Source organism: Pelophylax lessonae, assembly GCF_965119305.1.
Source record: "Pelophylax lessonae genome assembly, chromosome: 1".
Lineage (NCBI taxonomy): Eukaryota > Metazoa > Chordata > Amphibia > Anura > Ranidae > Pelophylax > Pelophylax lessonae.
In genome coordinates, this window is record NC_138768.1 from 320036288 (window position 1) to 320055438 (window position 19151).

General features: G+C 40.1%; 1 protein-coding gene across 1 annotated transcript in view; it reads left to right on the top strand.

Annotated features, from left to right (window-relative positions):
* ADCY4 (adenylate cyclase 4) overlaps window positions 1-17540 on the top strand; it is a 138862-nt gene extending 121322 nt beyond the window's left edge. Inside the window, exons 16-26 of the mRNA XM_082244054.1 lie at window positions 2536-2620; window positions 4910-5047; window positions 5781-5864; window positions 8717-8901; window positions 10754-10838; window positions 13443-13601; window positions 13711-13857; window positions 14760-14867; window positions 15056-15170; window positions 15307-15431; window positions 16694-17540. Coding sequence (XP_082100180.1) covers window positions 2536-2620; window positions 4910-5047; window positions 5781-5864; window positions 8717-8901; window positions 10754-10838; window positions 13443-13601; window positions 13711-13857; window positions 14760-14867; window positions 15056-15170; window positions 15307-15431; window positions 16694-16846 — 1384 coding nt within the window. The 3' untranslated portion in view covers window positions 16847-17540. The remainder of the gene's footprint in view (window positions 1-2535; window positions 2621-4909; window positions 5048-5780; window positions 5865-8716; window positions 8902-10753; window positions 10839-13442; window positions 13602-13710; window positions 13858-14759; window positions 14868-15055; window positions 15171-15306; window positions 15432-16693) is intronic.
* The last annotated feature ends 1611 nt before the right edge of the window (window positions 17541-19151 follow it).

Consider the following 19151-nt stretch of genomic DNA (forward strand, 5'->3'; position numbering starts at 1 on the left):
GTAACCAGTAGCGCAAGGATGGTGGTAACCTCTCACCATCAATAGAATAAAAGAAGCATATATGCAAACAATCCTTCCACTCAGCAATCTCAATTAACCACTTTACCACTAGAGCATTTTGCTGTCTTACGTCTGGGCCACTTTTTGCGATTCGGCGCTGTGCGACTTTAACTGACAATTGCGACGCCGTACCCAAACAAAATTTACGTCCTTTTTTTCCCACAAACAGAGCTTTCTTTTGGTGGTGTTTGATCACCTGTGCGATTTTTTTACTTTTTGCGCTTTAAACAAAAAAAGAGCGTTTATTTTGAAAAAATAACAATATTTTTAACATTTTTTTTATAGGAAATTCCCCCCAAAAAAGATGTAAAAACCAATTTTTTTAAAAAAATTTTGGCCAATTTGTTTTCTGCTACCTATGTTTGGTAAAAAAAATCGCAATAAGCGTATATCGATTGGTTTGCGCAAAAGTTATTGCGTTTACTAACTAAGGGAAAGATTTATGTCATTTTTGGTGTTTTTTTTTTTTTTTTTTTTTTAACGAGTAATGGCGGCGATCTGCGATTTTTTTTTTTTCTTTTTTTTTTTTTTTTTTTTAACGAGTAATGGCGGCGATCTGCGATTTTTTTTTTTTCTTTTTTTTTTTTTTTTTTTTAACGAGTAATGGCGGCGATCTGCGATTTTTTTTTTTCTTTTTTTTTTTTTTTTTTTTAACGAGTAATGGCGGCGATCTGCGATTTTTTTTTTTTTCTTTTTTTTTTTTTTTTTTTGCGGGACTGCGACATTGCGGCGGACAGATCGGACCCTTGACTGACATTTTTGACACTTTTGGGGGTACCAGTGACATTACTGCAGTAATCAGTGCTATAAATATGCACTGTTACTGTAAAAATGACACTGGCAGGGAAGGGGTTAATTTTATTGGAGAGGGAGGGGTCAATGTATGTCTGGTGCTTACTAACGTGTGGGGGGGGGAGGTGACTGAGTGAGCCAGGGACAGATCGGATGTTCAGCTATGCTGAACACTCCGATCTGTCACTCCCTGTCACTTAGGAGATCCGCCCGCTCTGTTTACACAGGCGGGCGGATCTCCAAACTGGATTCCCCGACGATCGGGGCAGAGCAGCAGCGATCGCCGCCGCTCCTCCCCTGGCCCGACTCCCGCTGTGAATGAAAACAGCGGGAGCGCGCCTCCAGCGCGCGCGAGCGCCGCCTACAGGGGGAGGAGTCTGGCAACGTAGGTCGTCAGACCTACAAGAGCCACTTTGCCGCAGTAGTACTACGGTACTCAGCGGTAAAGTGGTTAATAAAATCAGATTAATAAAATCACATTGATAAACAATAAGAGTCCGTCAAGGCATCAGAATGTCCATCAATAAATAAACGGATAAAGACATCCTAGAATGTAAACTTGATGGGATGTGAACTTGATAAGTGGATGTAGTACGGGTCACCTCTTAACACCACCACCGTGCAAGCAAAGGGGAGTAGATCACACTCACCAACAGTAATGGCTCAGCCACTCTTGTGGTCAAGCAAACACACCAGATGTCAGTAATGTCCACCATAGACAATCCCGGGTGCTCACAGGGATGAGAGGAACCAATATGCTCCAGATCCACGCATGTGCTTCCATGTGCAGGTGATTCCTATTGTTTATCAATGTGATTTTATTAATTGAGATTGCTGAGTAGAAGGATTGTTTGCATACATGCTTCTTTTATTCTATTGATGGTGAGAGGTTACCACCATCCTTGCACTACTGGTTACATTTTATATGTTTTTACATATTGTTTGTTTTCCGTTTTTATATATTTTACTTTAGGTAGCAGCACCATGGATTAGCAGCTGGTTTTTCCTGAAGCACTTGGGTTGTTCACTACTTCTTTGGGCAGGCCTTGTGAGCATTTTTATAGCATTAGCACATTGTAAAAACAAATTGGATAATTATTATTATTTTTTTTTTTTGGTTTCACTTACCTTATTTTTAATGAGAATTTATTTACCTTACTGCCACTTCCTCCTTATGCGGCCGCGGCCCCCGACGTACTTTCCTGCTTTGCATTGACTCCTGGGAGATGAGTGTAATCAATCCCAGGAGTCAATGCGCGCCTGCACCAGAAGTGACGAGGGATCAGTGCAGGTGCGTCATTCCCTGCTGAATGAATGAGAACAGCTTCTGGGCATGCGCAGAACCAGCCGTGGGATGACGCGCCTGCACCGGAAGTGACGAGGCATGGCATTCTGGGACTCCGAAATCCAGGAAGAGGGACATGAAGAGGGACACTGCGGCTTCAGCTGCCCACACCGCAGATGGCAGCGCTGGACAAGAAATATACAAGGTAAGTATTTCATCCTGCAGGTAAGCTAAACAGGGGACAATTCAGAGGCTATCTTTGCTTAAATGCACTAGCCCTGACTGTCCTAGGGGTATTTTTATCTGAAAAAAGAAAAATTGGGTGGAACTTCGCTTTAAGTATCTTACAACATAAGTATTGTCTCACAGTGGCCTAATACTCTGCATTCTGTCTTTAGGAACCCCGCTCTTGGCATCTCCTATGGCATTTCTTTCTTCCTTTTTCTGCTCTACCTATTTACTTGCTTTGCTGGACATCTGGCGGTGAGTAGTATATACAGTAACTGGGTGTTGTTTGTTTTCCAGTCCACAATCGTGAAGCTTCACGCTAGATTTCTTGCTTATGTTTGTTTTTCCAGTCCACAATTGTCAAGCTTCACAATAAATCTCTTGCTTAAAGGATAACTGCTATTTTGTACATATCTAGCCCAAAATGATGAAAATAGTACCACTGGAATGCCCCCCCAACATGTGTCAGTCGGATCAGCATGTGAAAAAACTGGTGCAAGATAGATAGAATCGGCATGTCAGGCTCCAGTAGACTTCAACAAAATGGTGGCTGTCTGCCAACCGACACCGACTCCTTGTTGCATTAATGTGAATGAGATGGGCTAAAGATGGCTTCAGCTGTTGTTCTCCACCTGTAGAGAACACCTCAGACGTGTTATGCCCTTTTCAGGGCTTAATCATAGAGGCCTCTGCGATTAAGCCCTAAAAAGGGCTCAACATGTTTAAGGATTTCTCTACAGGTGAAGGAGCTGAAGCCATCTTTTACCCATCTCATTCACATTTATGCAACAGGGAGTCGGTGTCTGTTTGCAGATGGCCCCAATTTTGTTGAAGCTTTTTTTGTACAGATGTACTTCCAACAGTTGACCTAATTCCAACATGTACCTGTCCACTTTCCGCAGAGATCTTGCTGTGCGGCTACTGAGGGCTGCAAAATTGCTTCATGAAAAGTCTCTTGGTCCAGATGACCATTCATTATTGCCATGCATACTAGAGAAACTCTCTTCAGAGAAAGGATTGACTCTTCTTTGCATACATAAAAGACCTAGTACCTGGATCAAAGACATTGCCTGCAGAGGCTATGTGATTTGGGGTCTATTTATAAATTTGCTTTTTCAAATGCCTCAAGATTTGCACAGCTGTCACATATGATCTCTGTATAATGTTGAATATGTTATTTCCTATAATGGTCCGTTCCAGTGGCCATAATGTGGTGTTTTCCTGGTTGTGGTATTACAGGAAACTACTGCACTATGGTCACTAGATGGAGCTGACCAGCAAAGGAAATAAGCATATTAGACCCATTACAAGGATTATTTGTGATGGTTGTATGCAGACTGCAAAGATCTCTGTGGAATCTGGATAAGTACATGTAATACCTTGGGGGGGGTTTGGGTAACCTTTTAAGGATAACTTTACTAAATGTGCACTTGTGCTTTAAACAATATGAAGAGTCCTGGTTTCCAAGATCAGAACTATATTGCTCCATAAAAAAGCTAAGTATTAAAGTAGTTCTAAAGCCTCAAGTTTTTACCTTAATACATTAAGGTAAAAACTTTTCTGTGCTCCAGGAGCCCCCATTTCTTTATTCTAATCTGAACCGGATCCAATCCAGCGATGTGCGCGAGAGCTCCCGCTGCTGTCAATCAAACGCTGTGACGTGGGGCCTTTCCATGGGGGAAACTCGCCAAAGAGGAGAGGCCTGGAGCGCCAGCAGGGGACCCCAAAAAAGGAGGCCCAGGGCTGCTCTGTGCAAAGCTATTACACAGAGCAGGTAAGTATAACAACAGGTTTGATAGTTTAGTAAAACAAAAAACAAAGGTTTAATGTTACTTAAAGTCATCCTGCACCAGAGCTTGCTAGAACTTTTAAAAAAAAAAGAAAAAACAACGAAATCAGCTGGTTTAACGGATGGCAGACTCTTTGGCAAGAAAGCAATTTGTAAAAAAATAAAAATTAAAGCCAAATGGTCAGCATAATAGCTAAGCAACTAGTATTTTCAGGAAGTCCACAACAGTAGCCTTCCTCTGTTTCGCAAGAGGTTTCCTTTTATGCCAAGTTGTACTGTATTTATCAGTGTTAGACAGAGGGGGAAGATAGACATCGTAGATACATTTCTTATCTTCAGTGCCAACTAAAATCCAAATTTAGTAATAATTATGTCTGCCTGTATTTTATCCCCAGTTTTTTGTTTTTTCTTTTTTTTCTGTTCCAAATCTTGCTGCTACATCTCAGTACTGTCTGCCAAACCCTATCCTCTAGACTGAACATTCCTAGCTGAGACAGTTTATGGTACACAGTGCTGAAATGTGTTCAGTGAGCAAATGCAGTCTGGCAAGCAGAATCTCCGTAACTTATTTTCAAAGCTGGAAAATGATTAAAATTATTTTATATAGTACTGTACACATGAGAGCTTATTTGTCCCAAATGAGAAGTAGACTTTTTCTGTGTTCATTCAATCTACACAGTAAAATTTGAGGCTTCATAGAGCTTTATACATTGCCAACTAGTTTTAATAAGACCCTTCTTCTGTTTCTCCAACAGAAATGTATCCTGAAAGGACCTCAAATCTTGCACTGGGTTCCTTCTCTGTCTTCTGCAGTCTCCAGCCAGCCCTGGTTCAGAGTGCCCTTTGGAATCCTGACTATTATTACTGTGTTGTTTATGGCAGTATTCAATTTGGTAATATTTATTTTTTTTCTATCATCATTTTTTGCCTTTAACAAGTTGCCTAATAAGCCACTGTTGCAAGCCACACAACCAGTGTCACCAACTACTTTTTAAACCTTATAGCAGCTTATGATGGCTAATCTAAATGTATATCATTTTTTGCAACTGTAAACATTTTTTTGAAATTGTTGGAAACACCATTCGAAGAAAAAAAGTGTGTGTTTGTGTGAGTATATGTACGTACATGTGTATGTGTATATATATATATATATATGTGCAGATATGTATATGTGTGTGTGTGTGTATGTGTATATGTGTATGTATGTATGTATGTATGTATGTATGTGTGTGTATGTGTATATATATATATATATATATATATATATATATATATATATATATATATATATATATATATATATATATATATATATATATATATATATATATTATCATATATTCTATCGATCATCCAAGTTTTATATAGTTTTTTTTTTTTTTTTTTTTGTCTTGGAACATATTCCAGGGGAAGAAACATTTTATAGTGAGCAGAAAACCTGCAAAAAGAAAATGTTCCTCACTAGAGAAATATGTATATAATAATTTAAAGCTCCCACATAAGATATGTTTAGACTAGTACCTGCCTTGTTGGAGTTTTTTACATGAAAGGCATTTTTTTTAAAAACATTCAGTCATTCCATTGAGCATTCAGTAGAGCTAATCTCTTGTTTTCTTTTTCTTTCAGTTTTTTCTACCTGATGGGGCATGCCCAGTAATCTCATTTAATACATCTGTAACTCCAGTAATTTCAACAGTATATAGCCTGCCGGTCAGTTAACGTTCTCTGGGTGTATTATCTGTTTTCTCTTAATTTGTATATTAGCAGAAAGTAGAGAAAAATAAAGTATGAGTGCTCAGCCCTGTGCAGGATTCAGAACCATTTGTTCTCTTTCTTTCTTTTTTTTTTTGATTGCCAAGCTGACAATGAACCCCATCCTTGTGTACCTTTTCAAAATCTACTGTGAGGATGAGCCTTCATCTAAGCACATGTTTTAAGGCTTTGTACCATGAAGAGCGGGATGTGGCCTGGTCGATCCATGCCCAAAAGGGTAGGCTTCCTGGAGAGGTGGACATAGTCCCTGCACTGTCCCTACTCCTCCGAAAACCTTTCCCTGTCTCTAAGCACTGTCCCTGGCAGAAGGAGATTCTATCCCTAAATTAGCAACTCGCCAAAAGCATGCCAAGCCTGGGAGCTGGAGTTTTAAATAGACTGTGTCTGACCAAAGATGGCTGCCAAAGTCACATGGGAACCAACATCCAACCCCCCCATGTCTGAGGAGCTCTTAAAGGAACCGAGTTCCCTCAACTCCCCCCCCCATCTGCTTTGCTGCTGCAGTTGAGGATACAGACTGCACCTGCCTACAAGCTATTTACAGTATCTGGTGCTGTGTTCTGCAACACTTGAACATTTTACCGCCTGCTGCTGGAACTAGATTGAGTAAGCCTGAACACTCCTTAGCCATTTAGTGCAAACTTTGTATTGTTAACAATGAATGCAGGGCTTTCTCTGATTAGCCGAAGCATAGATCATATTATCATCTAACTACCTCTCCATTTCGGCCAATCAGATGAAATTTATGTTCATTGAAAGAATACAGGGCTTTAGCTGAAGAATGGCTGAGAAGCATTCAGGCCAACTCGATTTCGTTCTAGCAGCAAACAGTCGCCCATACTCCTTAAAAGGTAACTCCACTTTCATGGGGAAAAAATGGCAAATAAATAAAAATGAATATAGTGTATACAATTGTGGCACAAGTCATATTGTAATTGAATTTTATTAAAAATTACCTTTCCTTTTATAATCTGCAGCGCTGTAATTTTCTGTAAAATGCAATTCAATATGGCTACCTGGAGGTGTTCTGTACACAGAATGTGTACTGACCACACCCCAGAAACATAATTTCCTGCTTATGTGATTGGCCCACTGATTTTCCCAGAAGTCTACACTAAGGTGTTTCGTTTAATAAACTGAGAAGTTTTTTTTCATTTCACTTCTCGGCAGTTCTCAGAGAAAAGTTATCTCCTCTGGCACCCTATTTAGAAGGCGGACAACTTCACTTCTCACAGGGTGATCAGAGGAGAAGTTTTTCCTCTGAAAACGGCTGAGATCCGTGTATAACTGGGAGGACTGCCTGTAATCGTACGAGATATTGTGAGATTACTGTGCCGCTAAATTTAAAAAGTGAAACCAAAGTTTAAAAGAACTGGTAATGACATGTTCTGACACATGAAAACTAACTGAATATCTATCTATCTATACACACACACACATGCACAGTGTATATATATATATATATATATATATATATATATATATATATACATACAGTATATATACATACAGTATATACATACGATATATATACATACGATATATATATATATATATATATATATATATATATATATATGCACACACACATACTGTATGGATGTGTATATATATATATATATATATATGTATGCATACATACAATATGTACATATATATATATTTTTAAAATTAATTTTGAACCCACTGGTGCTGATATATAGGAAGAAAGAAGTCTTCTTCCTCTAATCTCACCAGCTTCTCTCCCTGATTCTCCACCTCTGAGCTGGAGAATCTGGAATGGAGATATTTCAGAGTAACAGTTGTGAGATCTTCAGATCTCACTTTTCTAAACTGGCAGTTTGTGACAGAACGGTCATGTACTATGATGAGAAGCAAAGAACATGTTCTCTGCTCTTCATCTCAGCTACCTAAACCGGTACACACCAGAGATCAGTCGTGATCCTGAGGCTCACGGCTTTTCCCTGTTTATTAAAAGTACACCTAAGATACAAGTCGGATTTCAGGCATCCCCTGCAACAAAAAATTTATTTTGGTGAGATACTCTCAATAGGAAATCACGTCTGCCGGGCTTTATTCCCAGCAGCTTTCCTCATTAGGGCCCTGCAGGTGCAGCAGCTACTTGATAATTATGAAACCACTGCCATTAGACTCACTTGCCTACATGGACACAAACACACAGGGATTTCTTCAGAATAACAAAAGGTAGGAATCTGCAACAAAGTTTAAAATCCTTGCAATGTACATAGATTACCCAGAGGGGACTGTTTTTTTCTCAACAAAAGTGGAACACTGCTTCCTGTCATTATCTAGTGCTAATACAGTAAAGTACAGTGAACATAGCAAGCCTATTTAGTTAGAAATGGACATAGATCATTTGGGCAGCTTGGCCAAAACAAACTATTTAGAGCCATGGCAAACCTAGAATTCTACTTTAACTGTACAAACACACGCGTGTATATATCTATTGGTACATATAATCCAAGTTTCCTCAGTTGCATTCAGTAGCAGGATCTGAATGTCAGATGACTGTCCCTAAATACAATGATTGTATTTAATGTGGTACCGATGAGACTGATTGTAAATGCATCAGGTTGTCTGCACATGTCTAGGTTTAAATTCCATGAAAATAATCACATAACCACATTATGCAAGCATGACCTTTGGTCTCGGTGAACACATGTTTAGAGCCTGTTGTACTGTAAAGTTCTGTGCAAGATTTTGGAAATACTCGTTTAGTATATATTTATGTATTATATTGTAATTGTTGCTTTGTTTCTTCTCTTTAGTATTACATGTATTGCTGTATTCTGGGGCTTTTGGCTTGTTCTGCCTTTTTGCTTCTGAACTTTGAAGTCAAACTGATTCTTCTCAGCATTGCCCTGGTGATATACAATATCATCTTCTTACACACTCACAGCTGGTTGTCGGACTGTTACATTGACTTGCTTACGGAGAACCAGAACATCTCCAGGTATTCACTGTTGTATCTTAAAGTGATACTAAAATCTTGTGTTTTTTTTCTTTAAAAATACCATACGTGTTATACTCCCTTTCCGGCGCTCTTGGCCCCTCCTTCTGTCGAGTGCCTCCACAGCAAGCAGCTTGATATGGGAGCACCTGAGCCATACCGCAGCTCTGTGTGTTCATTCAGACACAGAGCCACGGTTCGGCTCCGCCCCTTTCTCATTTGCTAACTGACTTTGCATGACAGTAGCGGGAGCCAATTGCCCTGCTGCTGTGTCCCAGCCGATCAGGAGGGAGAGTCCCGGATGGCCGAGGCAGTTGTGCACATCACTGGATCAAGATGGGGCTCAGGTATTAGGGGGGCTGCTGCACACAGAAGGTTATTTATATTAATGCAAAGAATTAACTATTATAACCACTTTAAAGCATGTGTTGTCTTCTCTGGTGTTGATTGTTGATGAAGATATAGAACCAACTTCCTCCATGGTGTTCTATAAAATATATGAAATGCAACCTGTCAAAATGTTAAAGTTAAAGAAAACAAACGTATACACCTACACATACACTTAAAGAGGAAATCCACCTTTACTATAAAAAATAAACATTTTAAATTCTAAAACTTGTCCCTGTACAAAAGTAAGAAAAAAAATTATAGTTCAGTGTTGTCTTGCTTGTAGAGGAAGTTCTCCCTAAACTGCTTTCCTCCGATGCCACCATCTTGAATTGAGATCCAAAGTGCCCAGACATGCCTCAGGGATTTTTGCTAGGTCTATGCGATGTGATGTGTAAATCCCAGGAGGCAGTGTGTGCGACTGCAAACATACACAGAAATGACGCGAAGGACCTTGCATGCGCAAGGTCTGGATATGTCATCGGAGGCTACGCAAGATTCAAGGACCTGGACTTTGGGGAAAAAATGGGGTGAAAGTCCACTTTGATGACCACTATATTAAAAAGTACATCAATGTAAAGCCTCTTATAACATTGAAACAGTTTGAAATATGGACTAAGGGAGGTTTATGATAACACTTATAGTGATTTTGGCTTGTACCAACCAGATAGCATTAAAAAGAAATCCCCATCTCCAGACTGAACTGTAGACACGAGACAGGATGGATCCATAGATTCATGCCTTGTACCCCAATGTCTGACACAACCAACTGCATGGCACAGCAGAAACTGAGATTTGTCAGAGCAGACGAGGTTCTCCTGCCCTGAGTTGTCCAGTTCTTGGCTGACAGTAGTCAAAAACAGCCTGGTCTGTTATTATAGCCCCTACTATTTTAGAATGTTTGTTTGTGTTTTTTTTTTTTTCCGCTTGATGCCTTTTTTGTTTAGGGTTCATTCACCTTTGGGCTGTATGCCGCCAAGAATCAGCATTTCTTTGGGTGGGGTACACACGTGTATTCAATCAACAGTGAACCCCGGCAAGCAGCCTGTATAAATCAGTGACAGATTCCACAGCTCTTTGCATGTAACTGCATATATGTGCAGTGAGATATGTTATGGGCTGTTGTTCCTATTGTGTAAGAGCAACTGGTAAAATAATACATTTGTTTTTGGAGTGCAGCTAAATGTATTGAAACCGTGAATGATGGAATGAGGAAGGGAGTACTAATCTAAAAATACACTAGAATAGGATTCTAGCGTATGTGCAGGCCATTTACATACGCTGGGCGGTTTAATAGCAGGAAGAGTTTTGCAAGCTAAACATGATGTATGTAAAATAAGGCACTGACTTAAAACCAAAAATGTAACCTACCTTCAGGTTACTTGCCATAAAAAAAGCTTGTTTTTTAACTTCATCTAAAAAAAAAAAAGAAATGACAACTTTTTAACCTACTCTTCTCATTTTTCAGGCCTGGAGTCCTAAAAGAGCCACAGATAATGGGCAGTATTGCATTATTTATCTTCTTTTTCACTCTCGTTGCCCTCGCTAGGCAGGTAAGTACCAACTGTTTTTAAACATGGTCAGAACACACATTTATCCCAGTCATTTTTTTATAGCAATACATCTGATTCTATTCTTCATTGTCCCAGAACAGTTTGATTGATGGAGCAAAAAATGATTAGGTTACAATAGTAACACAATTTGCCTGAGACATTCTGTCTACAAGATGTTTTAATAAACGAGGCCCACTTTGCATAAACTGCGAGAAGTGACAGATTGGGAACAGGCCCCTTGTCCTTTGTGTCTCCATAAATCCATGGGATTTGCATTTTCAAACAGCAGCGTTAGGAATGCCCATCTGAGATCTTGCTTAACTAGACTGCAATTGTTGGTGAGGAATCACTGCCTAGTCCCAAGCTGTGGGCGCTTAGACCAAACTGGATTTTTAACAGTGCCTATCAGTTATAGCGCTGTTTGTGGTTTGACAGATTTGTGATAAAGGAAGATATATAGTTGTTTCAGTGTTTACTAGATTTACTAGATATCAATGTTAAGGAGTACAGCTTGGTGTGAACCAATGTGTGTTGTTATACAAATGAAAGTTTTTGAGAAAAAAAGAAGGCTTAAAAACCTTGCCTGATTACTGTTGTTTTCCCTGGCCCCCTTTCTCCTTTAATTCCATAAACGGAAGCATTCATATTTGGAGAGACACTGGCCCAAGGTAGACATTGTGGGACTTTCACATCATGCATGCATGTCTGACCATTGTTTCAGGTTTAGTGCCGGTTTAGCTATAGTTCCCTATGAGACAAATACATTTAGTACTTTATCCTATGCTTCTGAGTGCTTTATAACCCTAAGAGTTACCCTATAACTTTTATATATATATATATATATATATATATATACATGGGCATCCGCAGGACTTTTTTCAAGGGGAGGCATAATTTTAAGGTCACCCGTGGTATGCCCCTTTTCAACAATGTCATGATGTCATGAAGGGTAGAGGCTTAGTCATTAGTTATACTTATTTTGAGTATTTATTTTTAAAGAGCAAACAGCAGCATTTATTTTTTAAAGCATTTGTTAACCTAAAAAAAAATGATCCTGTTCCCTTAAAGCATGTTATACAGCACAGTGCTTTGCTGTGTAATTTGGCCCCTTCTATCACCTAAAATACCTGGCTGATCCTGCCTGGCTATGTCCTCCCCACTGTAAACTGACCACGGTATATCATGGCTGCTGAGCCCTGACACTGTGGTCAGTTTACGTGCCTTAGTCATCCGCAGCCCTCCTGTCCTCCCCTGTCCTCTCTCCCCCCTCCCTACATGTCTGCTCCTGTGTCAGTGTCCGCCCCTCCTCCTGCTGCTGTAGTTTTATTTAAAGTTTCATATCCTGTCTACAGTCTGTTTAATAATCCTGTGTGCCCCTGTGTCTTATAAAAGAATAAAAGAATACAAGTTTTCAGAGCGCCACTCGCCCCTCACGTGACCCGCCGCCTCCCCTCCCCCTCCCCTCCCCCCCCCTCCTCCCCTCCCCCTCCCCTCCCCTCCTCCCCTCCCCCCCCCTCCTCCCCTCCTCCCCTCCCCCTCCCCCCCTCCTCCTCCCCTTGTCTCATGTTTCTTAGTGCTTTCTAACCCTATTTATGGTTACCAATGTGCCCCCCTCCCCTCCTGATGCGGCCGATCTAACATCAATGAAGGGGACACATGATTTATAACTGAAGCTTGTGTACACTTTCTTGAGACAAGCAATGGCAAGAGAAATGTAGAGGGAGGGCCGGCCATGTGTCAACCTCTGCATTCCTCTTGCCTTTGTTTGTCTTGGGAAAGTGTTCATAGCCAAGACAAGCTGAAGTTATGAATCAGGTGTTTCCTTAGCTGTTGTCAGATCAGTTATGGCAGGAGGAAAGATAGGTTGGTACTCGTAGGGTTATGAGTTATTTGAGTTTTTATATATATATGTATGTATGTGTGTGTGTGTGTGTATGTGTATGTGTATGTGTGTATATATATATATATATATATATATATGTATATATATATATATATGTGTGTGTGTGTATGTGTGTATATATATATATATATATATATATATATATATATATATATATATATATATATATATATATATAAAAACTCAAATAACTCATAACCCTATGAGTACCAACCTATCTTTCCTCCTGCCATAGCTGATCTGACAGGGAAACACCTGATTCATAACTTCAGCTTGTCTTGGCTATGAACACTTTCCCAAGACAAGCAAAGGCAAGAGGAATGCAGAGGCTGACACATGGCCGGCCCTCCCTCTACATTTCTCTTGCCATTGCTTGTTTTAGGAAAGTGTACACAAGCTTCAGTTATAAATCATGTGTCGCCTTCATTGATGTCAGATCGGCCGCATCAGGAGGGGAGGGAGGCACATCGGTAAACAGAACTAGGGTTAGAAAGCACTTAGAAACATGAGACAAAGTACTACGTGTACATTGTCCCATAAGTAGCAGAACAGGGAAATAAAAGTTCTAGTGATAGATCTGAATTAGAAACTGAACTCCAAATATACGCTTGTTCAAATACACTATACTTTACTTTTGTGTAATGAATCCCAGTCCAATATTACATGGCCTGCTTTAAACATATGCGTTATTCCTTCTGTAGAACGAATTCTATTGTCGTCTTGACTTTCTGTGGAAAAGGAAGTTTAAGATGGAGCGTGAACGTATTGAGACCATGGAAAATCTGAACCGGGTCCTACTAGAAAATGTCCTCCCTGCTGATGTAGCCCAGCAGTTCATTGGGCAGAACCTTAGGAATGAGGTAACCCATCACAATAGGTTTTCCAGTATTTGATTTCTTTTAAGTGTTTACCTTTTTTTATTTTGTATAGGTTATAGCCTTTCTCAGTACATACTTTTAATCTCTGCAGGACCTGTATTACCAGTCCTATGACTGTGTCTGCGTCATCTTTGCCTCCATACCTGATTTCAAGGAATTTTACACTGAATGTGATGAAAACCATGAGGGCCTAGAGTGTCTTAGACTACTTAATGAGATAATAGCTGACTTTGATGAGGTATGTTGGCCAATAATTGTATAAATGTGGAAAAGATGTTACATCTGCATGTTTTTCCTGTCTAGGATAATGCAAATTGTATCTGAGTTGGCAGACCTAAAAGTGATTCACCTTACACCCCAGTCTTTTTTCTGAACATTGTCTTCCTCTCTCTTCATCAATTCAGGTGGAAGTAGATAGTGTTACATAAAGTAAACAGTTTGTGTTTTCTCTGAATTTTAGGCTACATTCACACCTGAGCGTAGCGTTTTTCGTGCGTTTTTTACCGCGATTTTACCGCAATTTTTGCGGCGTTTTTTACCGCGATTTTACCGCGATTTTTGTGCAGGCGTTTTTAGATTGAATAGAGATCAATGGAAAACGCCTGTAATCTGCCCAAAAAGAAGCTCATGTACTTTTTTGAGCGTTGGGCGTTTTGTATACAGCGTCAAAACGCTCAGATGTGAACAGGGGCCATTGAAATGAATAGGATTTGTCTTGTTGGGCGTTTTGAGAGCTGATCCTAGAGCAGAAAAACGCCCCAAAAACGCCCCAAAACGCCTAGATGTGAACGGAGCCTTACACACGAGTAGTTAAATTAGGTGCACTTTATTACAGAAGATCATTGTTCTAACAGCAGGGGTGACAGTTGCAACCATGCAGCAGAGGAATAGGAACCAATGTTGTTATGCCCTAATCCCTGAATCTGCCAGATGTCACAGCCCCACAATGTCTCCCCAGGGCCAGATTCCAACACATTCCCCTCTACAACAGAACCATTATTATGTCTGCTTCTTTTTCCTTACTAGTCCCCCACACCTATGCTTCTTTCTCTGATTGTTAGTGATCATGAATTTTGTCCACACACTCGTTAAATTTGACATTTACTAACAAGTTTATGCATCATTTTATATATTCTTTAGCTACTCTCCAAGCCAAAGTTTAGCAGCGTAGAAAAAATAAAGACCATTGGCAGTGCATACATGGCAGCAACAGGATTAAATGCCACATCAGGACAGGAAAACCCTCAGGTATTTTTTGTATTTTTCAGATCTTGTGTTTGTTTTAGTATATGGAATGCACAGAGACAATTGTGTGATACTATGTTTCTGCTATCATTGCCACTCATAATATTGAGAGAATATTTATCTTTACCACTGAGATTGTTGTGTTGACTTTGCATGTCAGTGTACTAGCTTTTTGTTCTCTAATCCACCAGGATGGAGACAGGAATTATAATCACATTGGTATCATGGTGGAATTTGCTACTGCATTAATTGGGAAACTTGACGTGATCAACAAGCATTCTTTTAACAACTTCAAACTTCGCATAGGTAAGTCATGTTTCAACCTTTTTCATCATGTGCTTGCTACTTCATCTTCATCAAACTTTTCTTTATTTAATTTGTATTTTTACTTCTACTTAATAAAAAAAATTGTAACAAGTTGTCTTTTTTTACTTCCTGCTAGGCATTAACCATGGACCTGTAGTAGCAGGGGTAATTGGAGCACAGAAACCACAGTACGACATCTGGGGGAACACTGTCAATGTGGCAAGTCGTATGGACAGTACTGGAGTACTTGGAAAAATCCAGGTAGTGCTATACTTATTTCCACACTGGCTAAATCTTCTAAATTAGCAATGAAGTGTATTTTTACTAGTTGGCTAAATGCTTCATATGTTCAATGTTCTGCTTACTGGTGTTGCCAATAACATTTCATGTTATTCTCTATGGGGCATCAGGTGTCAGGGGAGACCTGTCCGGTGACATCAGATCCGGCCCGTCAAATCTGGACGGATGGAAACCCTATTTTCCATCCGTCCATTGGATCGGATGAGAACGAACAGACGGTCCGTTCCCATCCGATTCCCCCATAGAGGACAGCGGGGACCTGACAGCTCTGTCTCCGCACACAACACAGAGACACGGCTGCCATTTGCCTGCTCAGCGGGGGATCGGCAGATCGATTCCCCGCTGAGAAAAACGGAGTCCGCCGATGGACTCCCCTGTGTGAAAGGGGCCTTAATGTATTTAGTAAAGTTGTACTGCAATGGCTACTTTGTTAGCTGTTGAATCAAACCACATTTTTGTCAAGGTTTTATACCACTTACATTAATATAGATTTAGTTATATTTACTGTAATTCATTTTTAATTAGCACTGCCTTTGTGCTAATTTTAAAGTGTTGTCATTCTATACAAAATACCATAAAGCATGCTACATTATTAAACAGGGTTTCTGTTAAGTAGCTGTGCTAACCCACGTTTTTCCATTGTCTCATTATTACTGTATACAATTTATCAGCAGACTGGAGATGAGCAGTTGTGCCAACTGTTCTTATGATATTAATTAGTGGAAAGTCTACTGTGTATTCAATACATTAATATAGCTTACTGTGCGCACGTGTGTGTGTGTGTGTGTGTATAGGCCATTCATTAAAATAAAAATGTTATTGGGTAATTCTAGGACTTACTTTATAGAATGGTAGACTGCTAGCTTAGTCAGACCTTTTAGCCTTGGTTTATTGGATGCCTTCCAACCCATTTGCTCTGTCCGTCCAATCAACCCTCCTTGTTATTTGATCTACACACTGTGCTTGTGATATATTAAACTTCCAGCATGGTTATAACTGAAGATCAACTGAGCTACTGTGTAAAATCACTGCAGTATTAAAAACCGGGAATAGATCATATCTTCTTGTATTAAGTGCTGCAAGAAAACTAATTCTCTACATTTTTCAGCTTGCAAGCATTCTAATCAGTGCTACCAATACTCCTGTTAGCGTAGAGACAGTATGCACTCCTGAATTGCTTTCTCTTTACTCTATTCTCTATTTCCAATGCCTTTTTCCTTTAGGTCACAGAAGAAACCAGTAAAGTACTTCAGAAGCTGGGATATACTTGTGAAAGGCGAGGAGTCATTAAGGTCAAGGGTAAAGGTCAACTCTGTACCTATTTTGTTATCACTGACATGGCACGATCCAGTTCCCAGGGAAATGTTCTAAATTAAGCCATGGAATGGGAATGACAACTGTGGATTTCCAAGGGCAAGAACATAAAAAAAGTCCATGAGATTATTCCTCAGCTTTCAACTTCAGAGGGAGAAGACTCAGTAGCTGAATGCAAACTCTCCAGATGTAAACCACTTCTGAAAGACCCAAAGGAGGCTCATGACTCGTCAAAGCCTGAGGAAATGTGGACAACCACATTAAAAAAGCTGTGGACCATGAGAACAGACAAATATACTCTGGAGTGCCCTCTGCAGGACATGAGAGGACACTCACCAAGCACTGCCATACAGTACAATGGACATCGTCTTGACGGTTTCTTGGAATCGCCCAAACATCTCATTTGAATGTTGTGTCTGATTTGCTACACAAAACTGTGACAATGTAAAACAGAAGATGCAAATGTTATCAGCCTGGGACCTGCCAAAGTAAAGTGCAGTTCCTCCCCCTAGTGGGGACTGCTGCACATTGCTGCCTAAATGAACCTTTTGGATTTCCTTCTGTGATGAAGATAAAAGAAGGAGCGAGTGAGCAAGCTGGGACTAGCCCACTGTTATTACCAGAGACAGAGAAGGTGTTTCTGTACTCTATCACTGCACCGCGCAGTTCAGTACATGTCATGTACATAGTTATATTTATACAAAGCATTGTCACTCCCATTGTATTTATTCATCGTAATAAAATCTTGTTAGTAAATATTTTTTCAGTGGAATGTTAGAATGACCAAAAATGAAGAAGGTCATTTGTTCTTCTTCATTAAACATCTGCCTTTTTTATTATTTCAACTTTTTCATGTGGTACATTTTTAGGACCCCAACTCTGCTTGGAAAATGTTGGATAAAAAAAAAAAATGTTCTTTTGACTATATTAAGGCTGACCGGAGTGTCATTGGGGTTGATTTACTAAAGGCAAATCCACTGTGCACTACAAGTGCACTTGCAGGTGCCGTCGCTGTAGATCTGCGGGGGAAAATCTGAAATGAGGGGAAGCTCTGCTGATTTCTGTCATCCAATCATGTGCAAGCAAAAATGCTGTCCCCCTCTACAGTGAGTGCAGTGAGTACAGATCTACAGTGAGTGCATTTCCAAGTGCACAGTGGATTTGCCTTTAGTAAATAAACCCCATTATATCAGAACCAAGATACGTGGTTTTATCTGCAGCGTTCTTTAGCACTGGCTTCAGCGATCAGATAATGGGTTCCTAACCAAGGAAACCTATGACTTCATATAAAAGTCTCAGGAACTCCATAAAGTGAAACATTCCTTTTAGACAATTTCACAAGACCTCTATTACAATGCATAGCCACCAAAAACCGAAAATGTAGTCTTTAGTTTGTAATCCTTTAGGGGGCCTTCACTTTGGGTGTGTAATGTAATGCGTCATCATGCATTAAGGTGTGCAGGGCTGCTGATAAGGCAGTACAACCGGTCATGTTGTACCGGGACTGGGCAGCTTTAGAATTCATTTCTAGGGAAAATTAGGTCAACAGAGGAGCCCAGGAGATGACAGCAGAGAAGGGACTTTTTTCCATTTTCAGACACAAGCAGATAATCCTGCACCGCATACACACTACACTGTACCAGCCGGCCACTGTCTATGCCATCAGTTCTCTGGCGGATTGATTCCAATGTAAATCCGCTCTTCTCCCTCAAGTGCCGGCGCTGAAGCCTAAGGTCCCTTTCGCACATAGGGTCCGTTCAGTTCATCAGTTTAGTCAAAATGTATCAGTTTTTCATCCTATTTGCATCCGTTTTTTCATCCGTTTTTGGATCCGTTTTTTTTACATCCGCTACCAATGCAAAAATGGATGAAAAACGGACCGTTTGTCCGTTTACATCAGTTTTTCATCCGATCTGTTTTTTTACGGATGAAAAAAAGAGCATTCATCCATTCCAAAAAACAGACATTGACGGAAGAGGATGAAAACGGATGTTAACGTTTGATCATTGATGTCCGTTTTTCATCCGTCAACGGATGGATGAAAAACGGACAAATGGACCGTATGTGTGAAAGGGGCCTAAGAGAGACTGATACCAGTCGGCAACTAATCCTGGCAGTGGGTGGTGGTGCACAGGTAAGCAGCACTCCGCACTCACAGTGACACTGACACAGGTCCTGTAAAAATGAAGGTACAGTCCCCAGACTCCTTGCTGTGTGCTTATGATTATCATCATTATGATGAGCACAGCAGATGCTGTATGGCTCGATCAGTGTCCCATGGCTGTTTGGTGCTGACTTTGTTAACTTATGGCTGTGCTGTGTGTTAGAGAATAACACTTTACAGCCATACCAAAGTCAGCACCCAAG